The sequence below is a fragment of the Callithrix jacchus genome, chromosome 19 (genome assembly GCF_049354715.1).
Source record: "Callithrix jacchus isolate 240 chromosome 19, calJac240_pri, whole genome shotgun sequence".
NCBI lineage: Eukaryota > Metazoa > Chordata > Mammalia > Primates > Cebidae > Callithrix > Callithrix jacchus.
Window position 1 is genome coordinate 49,835,255 of NC_133520.1, and position 23,055 is coordinate 49,858,309.

General features: G+C 45.4%; 1 protein-coding gene across 4 annotated transcripts in view; it reads right to left on the minus strand.

Annotated features, from left to right (window-relative positions):
* Positions 1–23,055, minus strand: part of TBCE (tubulin folding cofactor E) — a 69,073-nt gene that overhangs the window by 14,021 nt on the left and 31,997 nt on the right. For all 4 annotated transcript variants that reach the window (XM_008985780.5, XM_008985779.5, XM_054248368.2 and 1 more), the window contains 4 exons: positions 22,298–22,483; positions 12,190–12,278; positions 6,018–6,117; positions 3,873–3,975 (listed from right to left, as the gene is read on the minus strand). In XM_008985780.5, the coding sequence (XP_008984028.2) occupies positions 3,873–3,975; positions 6,018–6,117; positions 12,190–12,278; positions 22,298–22,483 (478 nt within the window). The remainder of the gene's footprint in view (positions 1–3,872; positions 3,976–6,017; positions 6,118–12,189; positions 12,279–22,297; positions 22,484–23,055) is intronic.

The following is a 23,055-nucleotide window of genomic DNA, read 5'->3' on the forward strand; positions in this document are numbered from 1 at the left end:
CCAAGTAGCTGGGATTACAGGCACCCACCACCACACCCAGCTAATTTTTTGTATTTCTAGTAGAGACAAGGTTTCTCCATGTTGGCCAGGCTGCTCTCGAACTCCTGACCTCAGGTGATCCACCCACCTCGGCCTCCCAAAGTGCTGGGATTACAGGCGTGAGCCACCGCGCCTGGCCAACTGCACATACTATTTGATAGAATTTGCTTAACCAAAAGAGGTAAATTGATGTTAAACACCTTTCCTCAATTCTAAATGCCAATCTGGGTTTGTAAAGGATATGCTAATCAGACAAAATTTCTCAACAATTATTTCTTCTTTTATTATTTTTTTAAGTTTTCATTATATATTTATGACAAATATTCCACATCCATGATTCTCTCCAGGCAAAAGTTCTTTGAGGCTGGGCCCAGTGGCTCATGCCTGTAATCCCAGCACTTTGGGAGGCTGAGGCGGGTGGATCGCCTGAGGTCGGGAGTTTGAGACCAGCCTGGCCAACATGGTGAAACCCCATCTCTACTAAAAATACAAAATTGGCCAGGCGTGGTGGCGCATATCTATAATCCCAGCTGCTTGGGAGGCTGAGGCAGGAGAATCGCTTGAGCCCAGGAGGTGGAGGTTGCAGCAAGCCAAGATCATGCCACCGCACTCCAGCCTAGGCAACACAGTGAGATTCCGTTTAAAAAAAAAAAGTAGTTATTTTAGATGATGTCCTTGGCTGTGACCAATCGAAGAACAGAATCATCTGACTCAACCATCCTGCAAACAGTCCTGCAGAGAGCACAGGTTTTAAAGTGGATGTTAAACCCGCTCGTGACCTTGTCGGCCTTGGCCACGTACATCCACATGGATGCGTGGTCCTTGCCACTGATGACACAGTTGCTGGTAGAGCATTTCTGCAGCATGCACAGGTCCACGAATGTGCTGGCATCTTTCTGCATGTCGAGGCTGTGCCTGCTGCTGCCACACTGCACATGGGCCTTTCTTTTACAAAAAATTATATATATAAATATATATAATAGCCCAGGTACAGTGGCTCATGCCTGTAATCCCAGCACTTTGGGAGGCCAAGGCAGGCGGATCAGCAGGTTAGGAGTTCAAGACCAGCCTGGCCAACGTAGTGAAACACCATCTCTACTAAAAATACAAAAGTAGGCCAGATGCAGTGGCTCACACCTGCAATCCCAGCACTTTGGGAGGCCACAGTGGGTAGATCACGAGGTCAGGAGTTCAAGAGCAGCTTGGCCAAGATGGTGAAACCCCATCTCTACTAAAAATACAAAAATTAGCCTGGTGGTGGCGGGCACCTGCAATCCCAGCTACTCGGAGGCTAAGGCAGAGAACTGCTTGAACCAGGGAGGTGGAGGCTGCAGTGAGCCAAGGTTGTGCCACTGCACCCCAGCCTGGGTGACAGTGAGACTCTGTTTCAAAAAAAAAAAAAAACAAAAATTAGCCAGGCATGGTGGTGCACACCTGTAGTTCCAGCTACTCGGGAGGCTGAGGCAGGAGAATCACTTGAACTTGGGAGGCAGAGGTTGTGGTAGGCCAAGATCGCACTACTGCACTCCAGCCTGGACAAGAGTACAAGACTCCATCTCAAAAATATATATACACATAATAATAATATATAATATTTTATATACATATGGCATCTACAGGATCTATGTTGCCTAGGCTGGTCTTGAACTCCTGGCTTCAAGTGATTCTCCTGCCTGGGCCTCCCAAAGTGCTGGCTGGAATTATAGGTGAGAGCCACCATGCCCAGCCTCATCAACTGTTTCTAAGTGTTCTCACTGGAACTTTACTGCCATCTTCACCATCTGAATTTGTGTGTGCCCCTCCTGGTTTATTTTGGAGCGTGGGTGGGTGCTGCTTTGTTACCCAGGCTGGAGTGCAAAGGTGCAATCCTAGCTCACTGCAGCTTCAAATTCCTGGGCTCAAATGATCCTCCCACTTCAGCCTCCCAAAGCGCTGAGATTGCAAGTAGGAGCCCCACTGTCTGGTCCCTTGTCTTCCAGCTACATCTACACCTGGAGAGGGAGTAAGCGCCTCACAGAGATGGAGCCCTAGGGAAGAGGGCACAAGGGGCTCACTTGTCTCTCATTAGCAGCCTCTGTGGCACTTCCAGGGTGAATGTGGCTGGGAATGTATTTCTACGCCCTTACCTTGGTTTGACAGTGGAATGCTCTGGGTGTGTGAAGTCAGTACACCTCTGACAGGAAATAGTAGTGCCAGATCTAAATCCCAAATGCTGCTGTGCAAGGACCCACAAATCTACTTTTGAGGCCAGCTATATAAAATGAACAGTGGATTCCAAGAGCTGAACTTCTAACAAGATTGAGAACCTTTCTGCTGTCTGACTTCTCTTCTAAAAAAAACTCACAGGAAAACTCAGGGAGCTAGTCAATAGCTAACACTAAGGCTTGTCAAAGCTCATATTTGCTGCATACCACAATGGAGCACCACTGTTTATAAAGGCACCAGAACAAGTCAAAATGAGCAAAGGGAGGACATGGATGCCTAGATGGAGAACTCAATTACAATGCTCTTTCATAAGGCAGTTTAAAGAACTCTGTTGGCCGGGCACAGTGGCTCATGCCTGTAATCCCAGCACTTTGGGAGGCTGAGGCAGGCAGATCACGAGGTCAGGGCATCGAGACCATCCTGGATAACACAGTGAAACACCATCTCTACTAAAAATACAAAAAAAATTAGCCAGCCGTGGTGGCACATACCTGTGGTCCCAGCTACTCAGGAGGCTGAGGCAGGAGAATCGCTCGAACCCACGAGGCAGAGGTTGCAGTGAGCCGAGATTGCACCACTGTACTCCAGCCTGGGTGACAGAGCAAGACTCTGTCTCAAAAAAAAAAAAAAAATTCTGGGCTGGGTGTGGTGGCTCACGCCTATAATCCCAGCACTTTGGGAGGCTGAGGCGGGTGGATCACGAGGTCAAGAGATCGAGACCATCCTGGTCAACAAGGTGAAACCCTGTCTCTACTAAAAATACAAAAATTAGCTGGGCATGGTGGCACGTGCCTGTAATCCCAGCTACTCGGGAGGGTGAGGCAGGAGAATTGCTTGAACCCAGAAGGCGGAGGTTGTGGTGAGCCGAGATCGCGCCATTGCACTCCAGTCTGGGTAACAACAGCGAAACTCCGTCTCAAAAAAAAAAAAAAAATCTGTTATCTATTAATAGATATTAGGATGATTAATATGAAGACAGAGTTGTATATCAATTCTTTATTAAACCAAATTTTTGTTTTGTTTTGGAGATGGGAGTCTTGCTCTGTCACCCAGGCTGCAGTGCAGTGGCACCAACTCAGCTCACTGCAACCACCACCTCCCGAGTTCAAGCAGTTCTGTCTCAGCCTCCCGAGTAGCTGAAATCACAAGTGCATGCCTGGCTAATTTTTGTATTTTAGTAGAGACAGGGTTTCACCATGTTGGCCAGGCTGATCTCAAACTCCTGACCTCAGGTGATCCGCCTGCCTCAGCCTCACAAAGTGCTGGGATTACAGGCGTGAACCACCACGCCCAACCTTAAACTTTTTTTTTTTTCCAGACAGGGTCTCACTCTTGTTGCCCAGGCTCCCTGCAAACTCCGTCTTCCGGGTTTAAGCGATTCTCCTGCCTCAGCCACCCAAGTAGCTAGGATTACAGGCGTGTGCCACCACGCCCAAAGTTTTTGTATCTTAAGTAGAGATGGGGTTTCACCACATTGGCCAAGCTGGTCTTGAACTCCTGACGTCAGGTGATCCACCCAATTCAGCCTCCCAAAGTGCTGGAATTACAGGCATGAGCCACCACGCCCAGCTAAACCAAACATTTTTAATTGCTTATTAATGTGTAATAAACCAAAGCAAAACGATTACCTCGGCCCACGTTATTCCTGTCCGGTTGAGGACTAACACCTTCAGTGCAGAAAACGTTCCGGTTAGAGGTGCTGAACCGGAGGGAAATTTTAGTTTATTTTCACTGTGTAGAAAAAGAAGATACAATATACTTATTTCTATACAGTAAACCCAACTGAAATAGTCACTAAAAGCAACAATTTGGGCTTCAATCTAAGGAGTTTGATTTGTTTCAACCTTAAAATGGAATTACGTTTTTAAAAATCACTTTTTTAATGATTCAAGTGAATCAAGACTACCTAATTTTTAACATTTACAACGTAAAACTTTTTGGTATCGGTTGTGTAAAGATGCTTTCACAGGATAAAGGCGGCTGTATGTGGCTGCAGCTTCCTAAACCCCAATCTCAGGCACCGCTCTGGACATGGCAAAACAGTCCCCCATTCTCCAGTCTTACTGACGCGCTAAATCGTGGGCTAGAATTTTGCTTCTCTAAACAGAGTCTTCTGCCCTTTGGCTAGAAGATGGGTAAAATTATTACCTTTTAAATTCTTTCTTCAGAGCCCAATCTCAGACAGTACTCAATCTTGACAGTCACTTTGCAAAAAGATATTATTAAAAAACACAAGCCCGGCCTGGCACAGTGGCTCACACCTGAAATCCCAGCACTCTGGGAGGCTGACATGGGCAGATTATGAGGTCAAGAGATCGAGACCATCCTGACCAACACAGTGAAACCCCATCTCTACTAAAATTAGCTGGACGTGGTGGTCCGTCCCTGTAGTCCCAGCTACTCAAGAGGCTGAGGCAGGAGAATTGCTTGAACTTGGGAGGCGGAGGCTGCAGTGAGCCGAGATCAAGCCACTGCACTGCAGCCTGGCAAGAGCAGGACTCCGTCTCAAAAAAGGAACAAAAAACCCACAAGCCCATTATTTCCAGAAGATGAGACACCATGGGTTGAATTACCCTCATTTGCTCTATTTGAGGGCACAACTCATTCAGGCCTGTCTACCTGCTACACTGTACACTCACCTATCTATGCAAAACTGGTTCAACTATGAAAGGGGAAGCCTAGGCCAGGTGCAGTGGCTCATGCCTGGAATCCTAGCACTTTGCGAGGCCAAGGTGGGCAGATAACCTAAGGTCAGGAGTTTGAGACCAGCCTGGCTAACATGGCAAAACCCTATCTCTACTAAAAGTACAAAAATTAGCCAGGCATGGTGGCACACACTTGTAATCCCAGCTACTCAGGAGGCGGAGGCAGGAGAATCACTTGAACCCAGGAGGCAAAGGTTGCAGTGCGCTGAGATTGTACCACTGCACTCCTGTCTAGGTGACAGAGTGAGACTCCATCTCAAAAAAAAAAATTTATATATATATATATATAGTCCTTAAAGATTAAATGTGTCCTTAAATTTAGAAAAACTCAAGTAAACCAAAATCTGCCTGTGTAAAAATGTCAACTAGTGAAGGTGCCACACTGTCTGGGGTATATACGTGGCATTCCTCTTCTCACACCAGGAAAACAGGACAAGGACACACATGAGGAGTTCAGGAGCGGAGATTTAACAGGCAAGAGAAAGAGAAAGAAAAAGGAAAACAGCTCTCTTCCTAGTGAGAGAGAGGAGACTTCCACAAGGAAAAAGGCAAGCTGGCAGCAGATGCACAGAGTTTAAGAGTTCAGCTGGAGGAGGCAGTGTCCGATTTACCGAGCGCTCACAGATTGCTTCCATCAGGCATGATGTTTACATAGCAGGGAAGGCTGGCCGCCCCACCCTAATCTTATTGTGTCAATGAACTTTCCCTTTCCCTTTGGCTGGCGCCATCTTGTCTGTTCCTTACTGTACACATGGCTGGAGAAGGGAAGAGGGAGCCGCCATCTTGAACGTGATTGGCACAACTGTCAGCATCATCTGCAGCTGGATTTCTCAGGTTGCTCTTTGTTAGAAAGAAAAATAATTTGGGGCTGCTTTTCATTAAAAGGAAAATCTTACTGAGGACTTCCAGACCCTCACATCTGCTTGAGTAATTTCTTCTTAACACCTTGGATCAGCCAGTGGCAGCCTTAATCCTTCTGGCTCCCTACCTCATTTCCAGAGACAGTGGGAGGAAGCAAGGAGAGATGAGTTGACTTGTCTGTGAAATTCGGCAACCAGAAGTTCGTACCTGAGATTAAGGACTTCCAGGTGTCTGAGCTGATCAGCAATGTGTATCACTTCATCCCATGACGACAACAGGTTTTTTGACAAATCAACATTTCTAATATCTAAAAGCATATGTTAAGAAACAGTAATTTCAAAAGATTCACAACAGGCATAAAAGTAGCTACTCTTCATTCCAGAGCATGAACACTTTAACTTTTCATTTTATACCCTCTAGTCTGCTTGAAATTTTTTCAGGAGCACTTAATGCTTTTCTCTTTTAGGTTATCCAAACTTTCAATGAGAAACCAAAAAGTTCATTGTCAGGCTGGGTGCAGTGGCTCATGCCTATAATCCCAGCACTTTAGGAAGCCAAGGTAGGTGGATCACCTGAGGTCAGAAGTTAAAGACCAGCCTGGCCAACATGGAGAAACCCCGTCTCTACTAAAATTTCAAGAGTGTGGTGGCACGTGCTTGTAATTCCAGCTACTCCAAAGGTTAAGGCACAAGAATCTCTATAGCCCAGGAAGCGGAGGTTGCAGTGAGCGGAGATTGTGCCACTGTACTCCAGCCTGGGGAAAAAGAGTAAGACTGCCTCAAAAAACTAAAAATAAAAGTTAATTGTCATATATTCAAAACTTGAGACCAACATCCACAATCAAATGAAAAAGAACCAAATGTCGTAACACTAAACCATCCTTGAGCTATACATCAAAAGGAGAGGGTAAAAGCAGTGAGGGTAACTATGATTTCTTAAGCACCTGAGGTGTACAGGCAGGCCTTGCCCTCGGCACTAATGAGCAGCCACAAGCCTCACCCCAGTACATGACTTTCTATGGGGCACCATTACCACAGGAATCTCCAGATAAATAGCATCTACAGGGGAAAGAACAGGGGCCAACTCGGGACACATGTTCAAAAGTGCATGACGTAGGAATTGAAAAGGTGTCCGGCAGCCTGGAAGCAGCTGTGATGGCATCACCCAACTGCTCGTGATACAGGGATACAGAGAGGATAACCCAGGAGGGCAGGAAATGCAAAGCTGACAGGTAACGCGAGTCAGTGTGAGGGGCGAGGTGCAGGAGCCGCGCCCTCAGGAAGGGGCACAGCTTAGCCAGGTCCCTGCAGAGAAAGACAGAGAGGCTTGCAGCAGGACCAAGCCAACTAGTGGAGGAGGCTACACTCTCATCTGATATGTGTATTTGTGGAAATTATTCAGTGCACTCTTCTATTCCACAAGTAATCATTTAGGGTCTGACAGACAAGGGACAACAGCAAAGGCCCTGGGGTGGTAAGGAGCTCAGCTTATGACAGGGACTGCCAGCACCTGTGTGACTGGAGCAGATGGGCTGGGGCTACTAGAAAGGAGGTCACAAGGGACAAGGGGCCAGGCCACATCACAAAGGGCCTTGCAAGCCACTTCAAAGTCTTTGCCAGTCTCTGCTCCAAATGGGAGGTATTGGAGGCTTTGGAGCAGCGAAAGATGACCTGGGTCTTTTAAAAAGCATTCTGCTTTGACTTGGATCTCTATTATGTAAAGAAAAAAAAGTAAAAGTCACTGTGCTGTTGAGTTGAGCATAGACTGCAGGGGAGCAAAGGAGTGCAGGGAGTCTCCAGGAGGCCAGAGCAGACTAGCAGGACGAAAGCGAAACATGTCATGTCAGAGGGGGTATCTGACTCTGGAAGTGGGGCTCACAGAATTTGCCAATGGATTTAGGTGCAGGGCATGGGAGAAGGGGAGTGTCAAGGACAACTCCAAGATCTGTGGCCTGTGCAGCTGGAACTGTCATTTACTACGAGGGGAAAGACTACTGGATGAGCAGGTATGAAGGATCTTAGTTTTGACATGCCAAATCTGAGATGGTCATTAGATACCCAGACAGAGGTATCAAAGCAGCAGCTCGAGACAGATGTGGAAGGGGGCGGGCCATGAAGGAGGGCCAGCCACACCCTAGAAGGTCTCCCAAGAAGCCAGGCCTCCCAAGTCTGAGCCTCAAGGTACACCCAATACTCTGCAACCAGAGAAATGTCCCACAGAAGCGACTGAGGAGGAGTGGCCAGCGACAGAAGAGCTCTGAGATCCAGGCTGGGCAGTGGCTCACGCCTGTAACCCCAGCACTTTGAGAGGGTGAGGCAAACAGATCACCTGAGGTCAGGAGTTCAAGACCAGCCTGGCCAACATGGTGAATACAAAAATCAGCCAAGCATGGTGGCACACACCTGTAGTCCCAAGCTACTCAGGGGACTGAGGCAGGTGAATCGCTTGAACCCAGGAGGCAGAAGGTTGAGGTGAGCCGAGATCCTGCCACTGCACTCCGGCCTGGGTAAAAGAGCGAGACTCTGTCTCCGAAAAAAAAAAAAAAAAAAAAAAAAAAAAGAGCTCTAAGATCCACTAATAACAGTAGCAGCAGCAAAAGCCACCACCCCCACTGCTGCTGCCGCTGCTAACCAGACCCAGGCGCTACGCTGACTACACTGGGGTGTTTTTCCTTTTTCACAGCAGTCAAAGAGCTGTGTCGCTGTGTACAAATGAACAAGTGCGAATTTACACCCAAGTCAGCCTCCATCCAAAATCCATTTTATTCTACCCCATAATGCAACAGAAGTCATCAAACATACATAAAACGCGTGGAGAAAGTTTCTTTACAAACACAGGCATCACTCCAGAGCGCTGGTTAGAAAGAAACAGTTTTAGACAGGAACCAATTAGGAAGCTCTGCAAGGTCAGGAACAAGGGAAGGACGCCAGAGAAGACGCGAAGAAAGGGATGACCCCAAACCCAGTCACCAGCTACCTGTGCCCGAATCCTGCCAGCTGCCTGGACTACTACAGCTCAAGAGCTAACAATGGGGTCTACCCTCTTCAACAGTTGCATTTCAACTGGTAATACGAGTAGCTACAGAATAGCCTCGATTTTGCTGTGGCAGTCGCATCCAATGGGAGAAGAATCAGTGCAGGCTGCTGAGAATTTCAGACTGGGCAAACATCCTGAGGTCCCCTCGGGCTCCTCCCCCGCCCTTGGGGACACACCTGCATGATCACTTCTGTAAACTGTTCCTCTGCTCCTCCTCCTCGGGCTCCCCCTCCACCCTTGGGGACACACCTGCACGATCACTTCTGTAAACTGTTCCTCTGCTCCTCCTCCTCGGGCTCCCCTCATCTGCCCTGGCTTCCTGACACTGCCCTACACAGGCTGATGCACGGGGTGCTTTCCAGACCTCTGGGTGACACTTCGGCCACCCTGGGTTTCCATTAACCTTGTTACAGCGGCCGCCAGGCTGCTGAGGAAGGGTTTAAGTCCAATCACTCTTCACTCACTGCTGCTTCCCATTATGTAGCCTAGAGTTATAATTGTTTCTAAGGTCTGGGCAGAGCACACAGACCACCTACATCCTGAAATCAACCACAAAGAACAACAGCTGTCAATATGTGGTTGCCTCTCCCACACGCCGTTCAAGAAGCTCCCGTGGAAACACAGGTCTGGCTCCTGCGCACAGATTCAAATCCACAGCTCGTGCGGGAGGCGGCGGCTCATACCTTCCCCTGGAAGTGCCCTGAGATTTGACATACCCGGGTCTGCAACGCTGCCACTGCTTTGAGTTCCGGTCGAGTAAATGACCTCAAAGAGAGACCAACCCAAAGCAGGGTAACTGGATTAAGCACCCAAAGCAATCCTTCCACTTCTGGCGAGAATTCAATCGGGAACTGCAAGACATTCATCACTGTATCTGCAAATGCCAACCATAACTTGATTATCTCATGAAACCTCATTTCTCCGTGTCTTGGAGGAGATTTTTCTCCAGAAAAGTGCAGGATAAACAAACATGCTGATTCTCCAGGACACTGCTGACAGCTCTGAGCAACCAAACAGCAAACACTCCCAAACCCATCTACTGGCCACATCTGTTCTTTTTTTTTTGAGACAGTGTCTTGCTCTTGCTGCCCAGGCTGGAGTGCAATGGCACGATCTTGGATCACTGCAACCTCTGCCTCCCACGTTCAAGCCATTCTCCTGCCCTAGCCTCCAAGTAGCTGGAATAACAGGTGCCCACCACCACTCCCAGCTAATTTTTGTATTTTTAGTAGAGACAGGGTTTCACCATGTTGGCCAGGCTGGTCTTGAACTCCTGATTTGTGACCTCAGGTGATCCACCCACGTTAGCCTCCCAAAGTGCTAGGATTACAGGCATGAGCCACTGAACCTGGCCTATTTTTTTTTTTGAGACAGAGTCTTGCTGGGGTACAGTGGTGTCACCTCAGCTGACTGCAATCACATGCCATCACACCCAGCTAATTTTTTGTATTTTTAGTACAGACAGGGTTTCACCATGTTGGTCAGGCTGGTCTTGAACTGACCTCAAATGATTCACCCGCCTTGGCCTCCCAAAGTGCTGAAATTACAGGCATGAACCACTGCACACGGCCCACTTACCAATCCTCTGAAATGATTTGGGAATAGGCCAGGCTGAATACAGAATGCTCTAACACTTCTGTGGCATTGGCTCCTTAGCAAACTTTTTTTTTTTTTTTTTTTTGAGACAGAGTCTCACCCTGTCACCCAGGCTGGAGTGCAGTGGCACGATCCCGGCTCACTCCACCTCCCAGGTTCAAGTGATTCTCTTGCCTCAGCCTCCCAAAACGCTGGGATTACAGGCATGAGCCACCATGTCCATCCTGGAAATTTTAACTTACCTCTTACATTTTTGCTGTTGGCAGAAAAGCAACATATGACAAAAATAACACTAACAAGAGAAAGTAGAGAAAAGAGATTCCAAATTTCAGAAAGAGCCTGTTTTGGGATATCATAACAAACTGCATTCAGCTGCATGGAACCAGAACCAAGTCTTTCCTACTAATAAGAACTGCATGAGGCCAGGCGTGTGGCTCACACCTATAATCCCAGCACTTTGGGAGGCTGAGGTGGGTGAATCACCTGAGGTCAGGAGTTTGTGACCAGCCTGTCCAAATGGCAAAACCCTGTCTCTCCTAAAAATATAAAAATTAGCTGGACATGGTGGTGGGCACCTGTAATCCCAGCTACTATGGAGGCCAAGGCAAGAGAATCACATGGACCTGGGAGGCAGAGGTTACACTATGCTAAGATCATGCCATGACAGTCCAGCCTGTCTCAAAAAAAAAAAAAAAAAAGGCCAGGCACAGTGGCTCAAGCCTGTAATCCCAGCACTTTGGGAGGCTGAGGTGGGTAGATCACAAAGTCAAGAGATCAAGGCCATCCTGGTCAACATGGTGAAACCCCGTCTCTACTAAAAATACAAAAAATTAGCTGGACATGGTGGCGTGTGCCTGTATTCCCAGCTACTCAGGAGGCTGAGGCAGGAGAATTGCCTGAACCCAGGAGGCGGAGGTTACGGTGAGCCGAGATTGCACCATTGCACTCCAGCCTGGGTAACAAGAATGAAACTCAGTCTCATTAAAAAAAAAAAAAAAAAAGCCTGCATGAGAAGACAGACCAGGGCTGAAGCAGGGGCCCCGGGACACAGGAGCCCAGATTCCCTATCCTCTGCGCTCCCAATCTGTATTGGACGGCTTTCTTCACACTTGCAAGATAGCTGCCGAAACCCTGGGCATTCCATCTGCTCAAAGCAGGTGGAAAAGTAAAAGCAACAGGCAAAAGGCAGAGGCCAACCAAGTGTGCTCTCTTTCTCTTTTCTTTTTTTTTTTTTGAGACAGAGTCTTGCTCTGTGGTACAGGCTAAAGTGCAGTAGGGCAATCTTGGCTTACTGTGACCTCTGACTCCCAGGTTCAAGCAATTCTCCTGCCTCAGCCTCCTGAGTAGTTGGGATTACAGGCACGCACCACCACGCCTGGCTAATTTTTGTATTTTTAGTAGAGATGGGGTTTCACCACGTTGTCCAGGATAGTCTTGATCTCTTGACCTTGTGATCCACCTGCCTTGGCCTCCCAAAAGTTCTGGGATTACAGGTGTGAGCCACCATGCCTGGCCAAGTGTGCCCCTTTCAAGGAGCCTGGCCTAGAAACTTCCACCACAGCTGGGGAAGTCATGCTGGCAAACCTGCAAGCAAAGGGGTCTGGGAAGGTATATAATTCATCTGGGCCCGAACTGCATGAAGAAGGATGCTGTGAAGAGTGGAGATGGGTGGGCGGCTAGCAGTCCCTGGCACAGGCGTGATATCCAAAGCCAGATTCCAGCAACAAGCTCTCGGTGAAAAGGATACTGGGACATGCCTCGGCAACTCCTCCTTTCTCACCAGCACAACTTACTGCACAGTTCCTCAGAGAAACTTCTTGCAACTTGCTCAGCTGACTGCATGAAAAACAGAGTTCACATGGATACATAAGCATGTATGCTATCCACTGGCCCTTTAAAAAATTAAACAGCATTTCAGACATAGAAAAGGGTACCAAAAATAATATACAAATACCAGTAACCACCACCCAAGTTAAGAAATAAAGCATTACAAAAAAGATAAAAAGAGCACTACAAACATTACAAATGTAGCTGAAGTCCTCTGGGTCTCTCTCCATAACACAGTTCTCCCTCTACTCCCCAGGGGTTACTTTTTTTTTTTTAAGACGGAGTCTCCCTGTGTTGCCTAGGCTAGAGCGCAGTGGCACGATGTCGGCTCACTGCAACCTCTGCCTCCCAGGTTCAGGCGATTTTCCTGCCTCAGCCTCCGGAGTAGCTGGGTATACAGATATGCACCACCATGCCTGGATAATTTTTGTATTTTTAGTAGAGACGGGGTTTCACCTCGTTGGCCAGGCTGATCTCGAACTCCTGACCTCAAGAGATCCACCCACCTCAGTCTCCCAAAGTGCTGGGATTACAGGCGTGAGCCACCATGCCCGGCCTTCCCCAGGGGTAACCTTACCTACATTTGATGTTTGTTTAATCTTAAGCGTTTCTTAATATTTTCGCCATGTATTTCCTTATCTCTAAACAAGTATAGCATTTTTGAATATTCTGAAACTTGACATAAATGGCATTCTACTCTGCAGAGCGTTCTGCAGCTGACTTTTTCCTCAACAGTCTGCTGTTCAGTGACGAGGTCTCGCTACGGTGACACATGGCACTCTAGAACATTCCTCTTCACACCTTACAGTGTTTGTTACTGGAACAGACTGCAGTGAATGGAGATTCTCTTCTGGCATCTACACACGAAGTGCAGAAGTACACGCTACGGAGTGCTGCTTACACTCACATGTAAAAGCCTCCCGAAGGTACTTCCTAGAGAGAGTGCCAGCTTCAGCATTACCAGATACTTCTGGCAGCAATTTGTTACATATAGAGAATCTGTGTTTTCTATTCACGAAAAGAATCCAGCTGGGTGCAATGGTTCACGCCTGTAATCCCAGTACTTTGGGAGACCGAGGCGGGTGGATCACAAGGTCAGGACTTCAAGACCATCCTGGCCTACATGGTGAAAATTCTGTCTCTACTAAAAATACAAAAATGAGCTGGGCATGGTGGTGCGCGCCTGTAGTCCCAGCTACTCATGAAGCTGAGGCAGGAGAATCACTTGAACCACTTGAGCTGAGATCACACCACTGCACTCCAGCCTGGGCGACAGAGCGAGACTCCATCTCAAAAAAAAAAAAAAGAATCCAAATATATACCAGACTACCTGGGTTCAAATCCAGGTTCCAACATCTCCATTGGCTTTGGGCAAGTGATGAACAACTCTGTACCTCAGACATCATCTCTCTAAAAGGCTGCGGTATATGCAGAAGTTCACAGCAGCATTATTCCTAACAGTCAAGAGGGGAAGCAACCCGTGTCCATACTGTCCAACAAATGAAAGGACAAACAAAATGCAGCATGCATATACCCGCAATATTGTGTGAACTTAACAAAAAGGAAGGAAATTCTGACACACGCCACAATGTGGATGAACCCTGAGTGCATTATGCTAGGTGACATAAGCCAGTCACAAAAGAACAAATACTTATGTGAGGTTCCAGAGTAGTCAAATTCATAGCAACAGAAAGTAGATTGGTGATTGTCCGGGGCTAACAGGAGAAAAAATTAGTAGTTAGTGTTTCAATAGACATAGAGTTTCAGTTTGGGATGATGAAAAAGTTCCAGGCTAGGCGTGGTGGTTCACACCTGTAATCCCAGCACTTTGGGAGGCCAAGGTGGGCAGATCACAAGGTGAGGAGTTCGAGACCAGCCTGACCAACATGGTGAAACCCCTTCTCCACCAAAAAAAAAAAAAAACCAGCCAGGCATGGTGATGCACGCCTGTAATCCCAGCTACTCAGGAGGCTGAGGCAGGAGAATCATTTGAACCCAGGAAGTGGAGGCTGCAGTGAGCCGAGATCATGCCATTGCACTGCAGGCTGGGCAACAGGGAGAAACTCAAACTCAGAAAGTAAAATAAAGTTCTGGACACTGGTTACACAATGTTATGAATATAGTTAACACTAACTGTTAACTACAAATGGTTATGATAGGGATATCCAACTCCAGGCTCCCCTCCCACAACAGCATGGGAGCTGTCTCTCTCGCTTTCTAATAAATCACTCTCAAGCAAAAAAAAAAAAGTATGATAAATGTTACGTGTATTTTACTACAAATTTTTAAATGCTAAAATAATTTTACCCAGTTAATACTTGTGCAACCCTCAGAAGCCCATCTGACATACTGTAATTCACTTGATAAAGTATTTATAAAAATAAAATTGGGCCAGGCACAGTGGCTCACACCTGTAATCTCAACACTTTGGGAGGCTGAGGTGGGCAGATCACTTGAAGCCAGGAGTTTGGGACCAGCCTGGCTCACATGGTAAAACCTGATCGCTACAAAAAAAAAAAAAATACAAAAATTAGCTGGGCGTGGCACACCGTAGTCCCAGCTGCTTGAGAGGCTAAGGCAGGAGAATCACTTGAGCCTTGGAGGTGGAGGTTGCAGTGAGCCAAGATTGTACCAGTGCACTCCAGCCTGGGAGACAGAATGATACTGTCTCAAAAAATAAAAATTTTTTTTAAAACCTAACAACATTTGGGAGAAACACCAAGATGAAAATGCAAGACATGAATTATGACAATCATGAAAAACTAGGGTACAAAAGACAGCAGCAGAATTCATAGATAGAGGGTCCCAAACTTTCTGAGGCCACAGGGCCATTAATGTTTCAGTAATTTTTTCATGGTACTTAGGCCAAACTAAATACCTCACAGTTCCAATTAAGTATGTAGCTAGGGCAAAACAACTTAATCATTACTTATGTCCTATTAACTCAAGTGTCTGCTGGACACCACTCAACTTCCCACACCCTTGCATCAGACTGGACGCCACCAACTCCATTTCCTGTTCCACACTGATTTAAGAGATACTTGCTTTGGTATAAGCAAATATTTTTATTGATGCATGATAGATGTACATAAATACATGCATTTTATTGCAGCAATCACCCAGAAGCCAGCTTTGTAGGCATATGACATCACAGAAAACAAAGAACTACAGGAATCTCACGAAACTACTTCAAACTGTAGTTTTCACTATGTCCAACAGATGTCGCTCCTTCCCTCTAAAATTTAAAATTGCCCTGCCTTGCCAGAACACTTGACACTAAGAGTGGGGACTCAGATCTCAATGCAAGCATCACTCCAGAGCCAAAGCCATCTCCAGGAGAAGCCATACATAATGGTTTTTCTTGTTTTGTTTTTGATTCCTTTATTGAATGTCTTCTCTTAGTGATAAAAATCTCAAAAATGCTGGATTTTATTGAGGAGATAAGACAATGGCTTAAAGTAGAGGTTTCAACTCCTAACAATGTCGGCTATCATTAATTGCAGGATCTCACTTGTTATACACAACAGCACTTGTATCTTAGGTTTTATGTTGTAATTGAAGAATCTGAGGCTTAGAAACAATAAGTAGCTACCTCCAACTTCTGCGTTTGAACCCGGCCTAACTCCAACAGTGGCGACACTCTACCAAGCTGTCTCATACTATTTACTAAGCTCCAGCCAACATACAAGATTGCTCCAGAATCCCTAAAATTCTACCTTTTCAATCAAGAAAGGCACTAGCTAATTATTGAACGCAACGATACCCAAAATGTAGGGTCATTTACAGAAAAATTCATGAGTTACATAGTCCTTCATAAACTAGGGGACGAAAATCTATTTTCAATTTGTTAATATTCTTAGAGTCTGGCTGGGCGCAGTGGCTCACGCCTGTCATCCCATCACTTTGGGAGGCCGAGGAGGCGGATCACAAAGTCAAGAGATTGAGACCGGCTCTGGCCCTGGGAACTAACAACCTGGATGTCCACTCAAGAGACCTAATCTGAAAGTTGGTAATTTCAAAGACGACAGGAGGATAAATTTACAATGACGGGAAGAAACCAGCGTAAAAAAGCTGAGAATACTCAAAGTCAGAACGCCTCTCCCTCTAAAGATGATCACAGTTCCACATCGACAATGGAACAAGGCTTGATGGAGAACGAGCGCATCCTGATGACAGAATCACTCTTCAAGGAATGGATAATAACAAACTTTGGTGAGTTAAAAGAACATGTTGTAGCCCAACGTAAAGAAACTAGGAACTTTGAAAAAAAGTTTGATGAAATCCTATTGAGAATAGACAACTTAGAGAGGAGTATGAGTGAATTAATGGAACTGAAGAATACAATACAGGAACTCCGAGAAGTATGCACAGGTTTAAACACTCGAATTGTTCAAGCAGAAGAAGGGATATCAGAGGTCAAAGTCCAACTTAATGAAATAAAACGTGAAGAAAAGATTAGAGAAAAAAGGATAAAAAGGAATGAGCAAAGTCTCCAAGAAATGTGGGACTATGTGAAAAGACCTAATTTACGTTTGATAGGTGTACCTGAATGCGACGGAGAGAATGAATCCAAGCTGGAAATTACCCTTCAGGATATTATTCAGGAAAAGTTTCCTAAACTAGCAAAGCAGGTCAACATTCAACCCCAGGTAATACAGAGACCACCACAAAGATATTCCTCAAGAAGAGCAACCCCAAGGCGCATAATCGTTAGATTCACCAGGGTTGAAACGAAGGAGAAGATACTAAGGGCAGCCAGAGAGAAAGGTCAGATTACCCACAAAGGCAAGCCTATCAGACTTACAGCAGATCTCTCGGCAGAAACTCTACAGGCCAGAAGAGAGTGGGGGCCAATATTCAACATCCTCAAAGAACAGAACCTTCAGCCCAGAATTTCATATCCAGCCAAACTAAGCTTCACAACTGAAGGAAAAATAAAATCTTTTATGAACAAGCAAGAACCCAGAGATTTTATTACCACCAGGCCTGCTTTACAAGAGCTTCTGAAAGAAGCATTACACACAGAAAGAAACAACCAGTATTAGCCTTTCTAAAAATACACCAAAAAGTAAAGAGCACCAACATAAAGAAGAATTTACACCAACAAATGGATAAAACAGCCAGTCAACATCAAATGGCAGTAACCCTAAATTTAAATTGACTGAATTCCCAATCAAAAGACACAGCCAAAACCCAACGGCATGTTACATCCAGACCTGTTTCACATGCAAGGATACACAAAGACTCAAAACAAAGGGATGGAGAAAGATTTACCAACCAAATGGAGAGCAAAAATAAATAATAAATAAATAAAAAGCAGGAGTTGCAATTCTTGTATCGGATAAAATAGATTTTAAAGCAACAAAGATATAGTGGTAAAAGGATCAATGCAACAACAAGAGCTAACGATCCTAACACCCAGATACATAGAGACTTAGACTCAATGAGACAGAAAATTAATAAGGATATCAAGGACTCGAACTCAGATCCAGAACAAGTAAACTTAATAAATATTTATAGAGCTCTCCACTTCAAATACACAAAATATACATTCTTGTCAATACCACATCACACCCACCCATTAGTTTAAATGAAACATTGACTGGCCATTATTAATACCCAATTTTTTTCAAAATAAAGCAATATTTCCATTTACTCTCCTTCTTTCTCTTCCTCTTTCTTCCTCTCCTTTACTTATTTTTTTTTTCTTTCCTTCTCTCAAAAAAAAAAGAAATCAACTTGTAAACCTCTAGATCTAGGTCGGCAATGTCTCTTTCATTGCTTGATTTCCTTTCTTCCCTTCCCTCCCTCCCTCCCTCCCTTCCTCACCGCTTCCTCCCTTCCTTCCTCCCTACTGTCCTTATTCCCTTCCTTCCTGCCTTCCTCCCCCCCCACCCAAAAAAAAAGAGATTGAGACCATCCTGGTCAATGTGGTGAAACCACGTCTCTACTAAAATACAAAAACTGGTTGGGTGTGGTGGCGTGCGCCTGTAGTCCCAGCTACTCGGGAGGCTGAGGCTGGAGAACTGCTTGAACCCGGGAGGCGGAGGTTGCAGTGAGCCAAGATCACGCCAGTGCACTCCAGCCTGGCACCTGGTGACATAGTGAGACTCTGTCTAAAAATATATATTCTTAGAACTCATAATATTCTCTAAAAAGAGATTAGCCAATTAAAAAAAAATTCTTCTTTTGGGTAAGAGATATTTAAATATTTGGTGTTTTTTTGTTTGCTCATCTGTTGAGACAAGGTCTCACTATGTCACCTGGGCTGGAGTGCAGTGGTGCAATCATGGCTCACTGTACACCCTTGACTTCCAAGGTTCAGGTGATCTTCCCACCTCAGCCTCCCAAATAGCTGGGACTACAGGCATGCACTACTACACCTAGCTAATTTTTGTATGTATATATGTATGTATTTATTTGTAGAGACAGGGTTGCCATGTTGCCCAGGCTATTTGTATTTTAAATGGGAAAAAAAATATCTTCTTGCACTAATAACAGTAAAAAATTAAAAATAAAGGGAAGAACTCTAACCCTATGAAGCATATAGTTCTTTAAATCCGAGTAAATCAGCAGAATAAACAGTAAAAACTGCTCATGATAGGTTTTTTTTGTTTTTGTTTTCATTTTGAGACAGCGTCTCATTCTATCACCCAGGCTGGAGTGGAGCGGCAAGATCTTGGTTCACTGCAACATCCACCTCCCAGGTTCAAAGGACTCTCCTGCCTCAGTCTCCCAAGCAGCTGGGACTACAGGCGTATACCACCACACCCAGCTAATTTTTTGTGTTTTTAGTAGAGACAGGATTCCACCATGTTGGCCAAACTAGTCTCAAATTCCTGGCTAAATGATCCTCCCACCTTGGCCTCCAAAAGTGCTAAGATGACAGGCATGAGCCACTGCACCCACCATTCACAATACTTATATCTACGTGGTGGCATCAGTCATGATACTTTTTTGTTCAATTTGTAATTTCTATGTTATCAACAATAAATGTATTTTCTTTTATAATTAAAGGAAGTCCATTTGTTCCTTTAAAACTCTTTATTTATTCTGAGACTTATTATTATTTTTTTTTTTTTGAGACAAGAGTCCTGTTCTGTCACCCAGGCTAGAGTGCAATGGTACAATCTCGGCTCACTGAAACCTCTGCCTCCTGGGTTCAAGCAATTCTCCTGACTCAGCCTCCTGAGTAGCCGGGATTACAGGCGCGCACCACCATGCCTGGCTAATTTTTAATACTTTTAGTAGATGAGATGTCACCATGTCAGCCAGGCTGATCTCAAACTGCTGACCTCATGATCCACCCACCTCAGCCTCCCAAAGTGCTGGGATTACAGGCGTGAGCCACTGCGCCCAGTCGAGATTTTTTTAAACGGGTGCCATGTATGCTAAAGAGTAGAGGTGCCAGCCTGGCGCGGTGGCTCAAGCCTGTAATCCCAGCACTTTGGGAGGCCGAGGTGGGTGGATCATGAGGTCAAGAGATCGAGCCCATCCTGGTCAACATGGTGAAACCCTGTCTCTACTAAAAATACAAAAAATTAGCTGGGCATGGTGGCGTGTGCCTGTAATCCCAGCTACTCAGGAGGCTGAGGCAGGAGAATTGCCTGAACCCAGGAGGCGGAGGTTGTGGTGAGCCGAGATCGTGCCATTGCACTCCAGCCTGGGTAACAAGAGCGAAACTCCGTCTCAAAAGAAAAAAAAAAAAAAAAAAAAAGAGTAGAGCTGCCAAGAAATGTATTTATTTTACTTTCAACATTGTCCTCATATGCACTTTTATTCATAACAACAATAACAAAAGATAGCAAAGAAATTTACTTTGGAAAAAACTATAGTTTAATTTTAAGATGTGGTTTCACCATGTTGGTTAGGCTGGTCTTGAACTCCCGACCTCAGGTGATCCGCCTGCCTTGGCCTCCAACGTGCTTGGATTACAGGCGTGAGCCACTAAGCCGGCCAATTCTTTTAGAGACTGAAAGAAAATATACTGCAGGCCTACAAGAGGCCATAAATTTATTCTCACAGTGGCCACCAGGGGTCCTCACCCAGCTACTTCATCCAAGTCACCACAGTAAACTGCAAGGCCTGGCCAGTTCTTGTGCAGCCAGACTGGTTTTGTGTAAATATTAACTTCCTCTCTGATTCAAGCAGTTCATAGAATGACTAGTAAGCCTCCTTGTACAATGTCACAATATATAGTTTCAGAGGCAAGAGAATTGTCTGCTCGTGCAGCAGTTTTAAAATGCATTATTTTAAGGCCGGGTGCAGTGACTCACACCTGTAATCCCAGTGCTTTGGGAAGCCAAGGCGGGAGGATCACCTGAGCCCAAAAGTTCAAGACCAGCCTGGGCAAGAGAGCAAGATCCTGTCTGTATAAAAATAAAAATAGGGCAGGCTCAGTGGCTCATGCCTGTAATCCCAGCACTTTGGGAGGCCGAGACCGGCGGATCAAAAGGTCAGGAGTTCAAGACCAGACTGGTCAACATGGTGAAACCCCAACTCTACTAAAAATACAAAAAAATTAGCTGGGTATGGTGGCGCGTGCCTGTAATCCCAGCTACTCAGGAGGCTGAGGCAGGAGAATTGCCCGAACACAGGAGGTGGAGGTTGTAGTGAGCTGAGATCACGCCATTGCACTCTAGCCTGGGTAACAAGAGCGAAACTCCGTCTCAAAAAAAAAAAAAACACAAAAATTAGCTGGGCATGGTGGCTCGTGCCTGTAATCCCAGCTATTTGGGAGGCTGGGGCTGGAGAACTGCTTGAACTGGGACCTGGGAGGCAGAGGCTGCAGTGAGTGTAGATCACACCACTGCAGTCCTGCCTGGGCTACAGAGCGAGACTCCATCTCAAAAAAAAAAAACAGAAAGAAAGAAAATTTTTAAAAAATAAAATGCATTATTTAGAGCCCATAGCCCAAAATTCTGAATCAGCAGATCTGGAATGGGACAAAGGATGCTGCATGTTTCACAGCTCCCCGGGTGACGAAGCTGTGCAGCCAGAGGCAGAAACTACTCCCTGCTATTAACCGATGGCACCGCTGGGCGTGGTGGCTCACGCCTGTAATCCCAGCACTTTTGGAGGTCAAGGTGGGTGGATTACCTGAGTTGGGGGTTCGACACCAGACGGACCAACATGGAGGAACCCCGTCTCTACTAAAAATACAAATTTAACTGGGTGTGGTGCTGCATGCCTATAATCCCAGCTACTGGGGTGGCTGAGGCAGGAGAATCTCTTGAACCCAGGAGGCAGAGGTTATGGTGAGCCAAGATCGTGCTATTGCACTCCAGCCTGGGCAACAGCAGCAAAACTCTGCCTTGACAAAAAAAAAAATAGATGCCACCAGCACGCTCCACAGCATAGGGAACAATTCAGACTGCCGTTTCCATTGCCAACTTACCATCACCATGAAATAGAAAAGAACACAATGTCAGTCTTAGTTACTTAATTAGTCAACACAAGATAATATGATGTGAATATTAATAATGGACCAATAAATGTTTCAATTGCAATCTGGAAAAATCTACCAATCTTGTGCTAAAATAAAAATTTTTATTTCCCTAAATAATCCTTGGATTCCTCAGATTTTGATTCCGTTTCTGTGGGAAGCATAAACCAGTTTAGAAGCAAAGTCCTAGGCCGGGCGCGGTGGCTCACACCTATAATCTCAGCACTTCGGGAGGCCAAGGCAGGTGGATCACGAGGTCAAGAGATCGAGACCATCCTGGTCAACAAGGTGAAACTCTGTGTCTACTAAAAATACAAAAATTAGCTGGGCATGGTGGTGCATGCCTGTAGTCCCAGCTACTCGGGAGGCTGAGGCAGGAGAATTGCTTGAACCCAGAAGGCAGAGGTTGCGGTGATTCGAGATCGTACCACTGCACTCCAGTCTGGGTAACAACAGTGGCACTCTGTCTCAAAAAAAAAAAAAAGAAGCAAAGTCCTTAGCATCCACACACAGTCATGGAATTCCAATTCTGAACCTTAATAAAACCATAAAAGTCAGCTCTGCTATTATAAATTCCACTTACCTTTGCTGTTTCATAACAGAGTCAAAACCAATAGTCTCCACAGGTTTATTTCCAATTGTAACAATTTGTTCTTTTCCATCTTCCTCCAGTTCATCTTCTAACACATAGCGGTTCTTAACTGCAGTAAGAAAGTCTATTCCAAAATTTACCTTTTTCGGACGAATAAATGATCCTCCTGTTGGGTGCCTGGAAAAGAAGAGCAATGGCACACAGAAAATATTACCCACCAAGAAAGGCCATAAATGCAGTGTTCTGAAGGTCTTCAAAAATTTCTATATGCTAAAAAATCAAAATTAGCATAAAAGAGAATCTAATATACTAATATTTAATCAGTATGATTTACCATAAAGGGTTATGAGCTTATGCAGGCATGTTAAATCCCTATAAACAAACAAGTAATATGAAACTGACAATTCACATTAGAAAAAACAGAAGTATTAAATCCATGGGGGTGGCCAGACACAGCCACCTCCATGAATTTTTATTTTTCTATCAAAAATACAAAATTTTTCTATTAAAATACAAAATTAGCCCAGCATGGTGATGCATGCACGCCTGTAGTCCCAGCTACTAGGGACGCTATCGAGAGAATCGCTTATCACTTGAATCTGGAAGGTGGAGGCTGCAGTGAGCCGAGATTGTGCTACCGCACTCCATCCTGGGCAACAGAGCAAAACTTCATCAAAAACAAAAATTGTAGGTGAATCAGATACAAAATTTTTTATTTATTCATTTTTATTTTGGTAACAGAGCAAGAC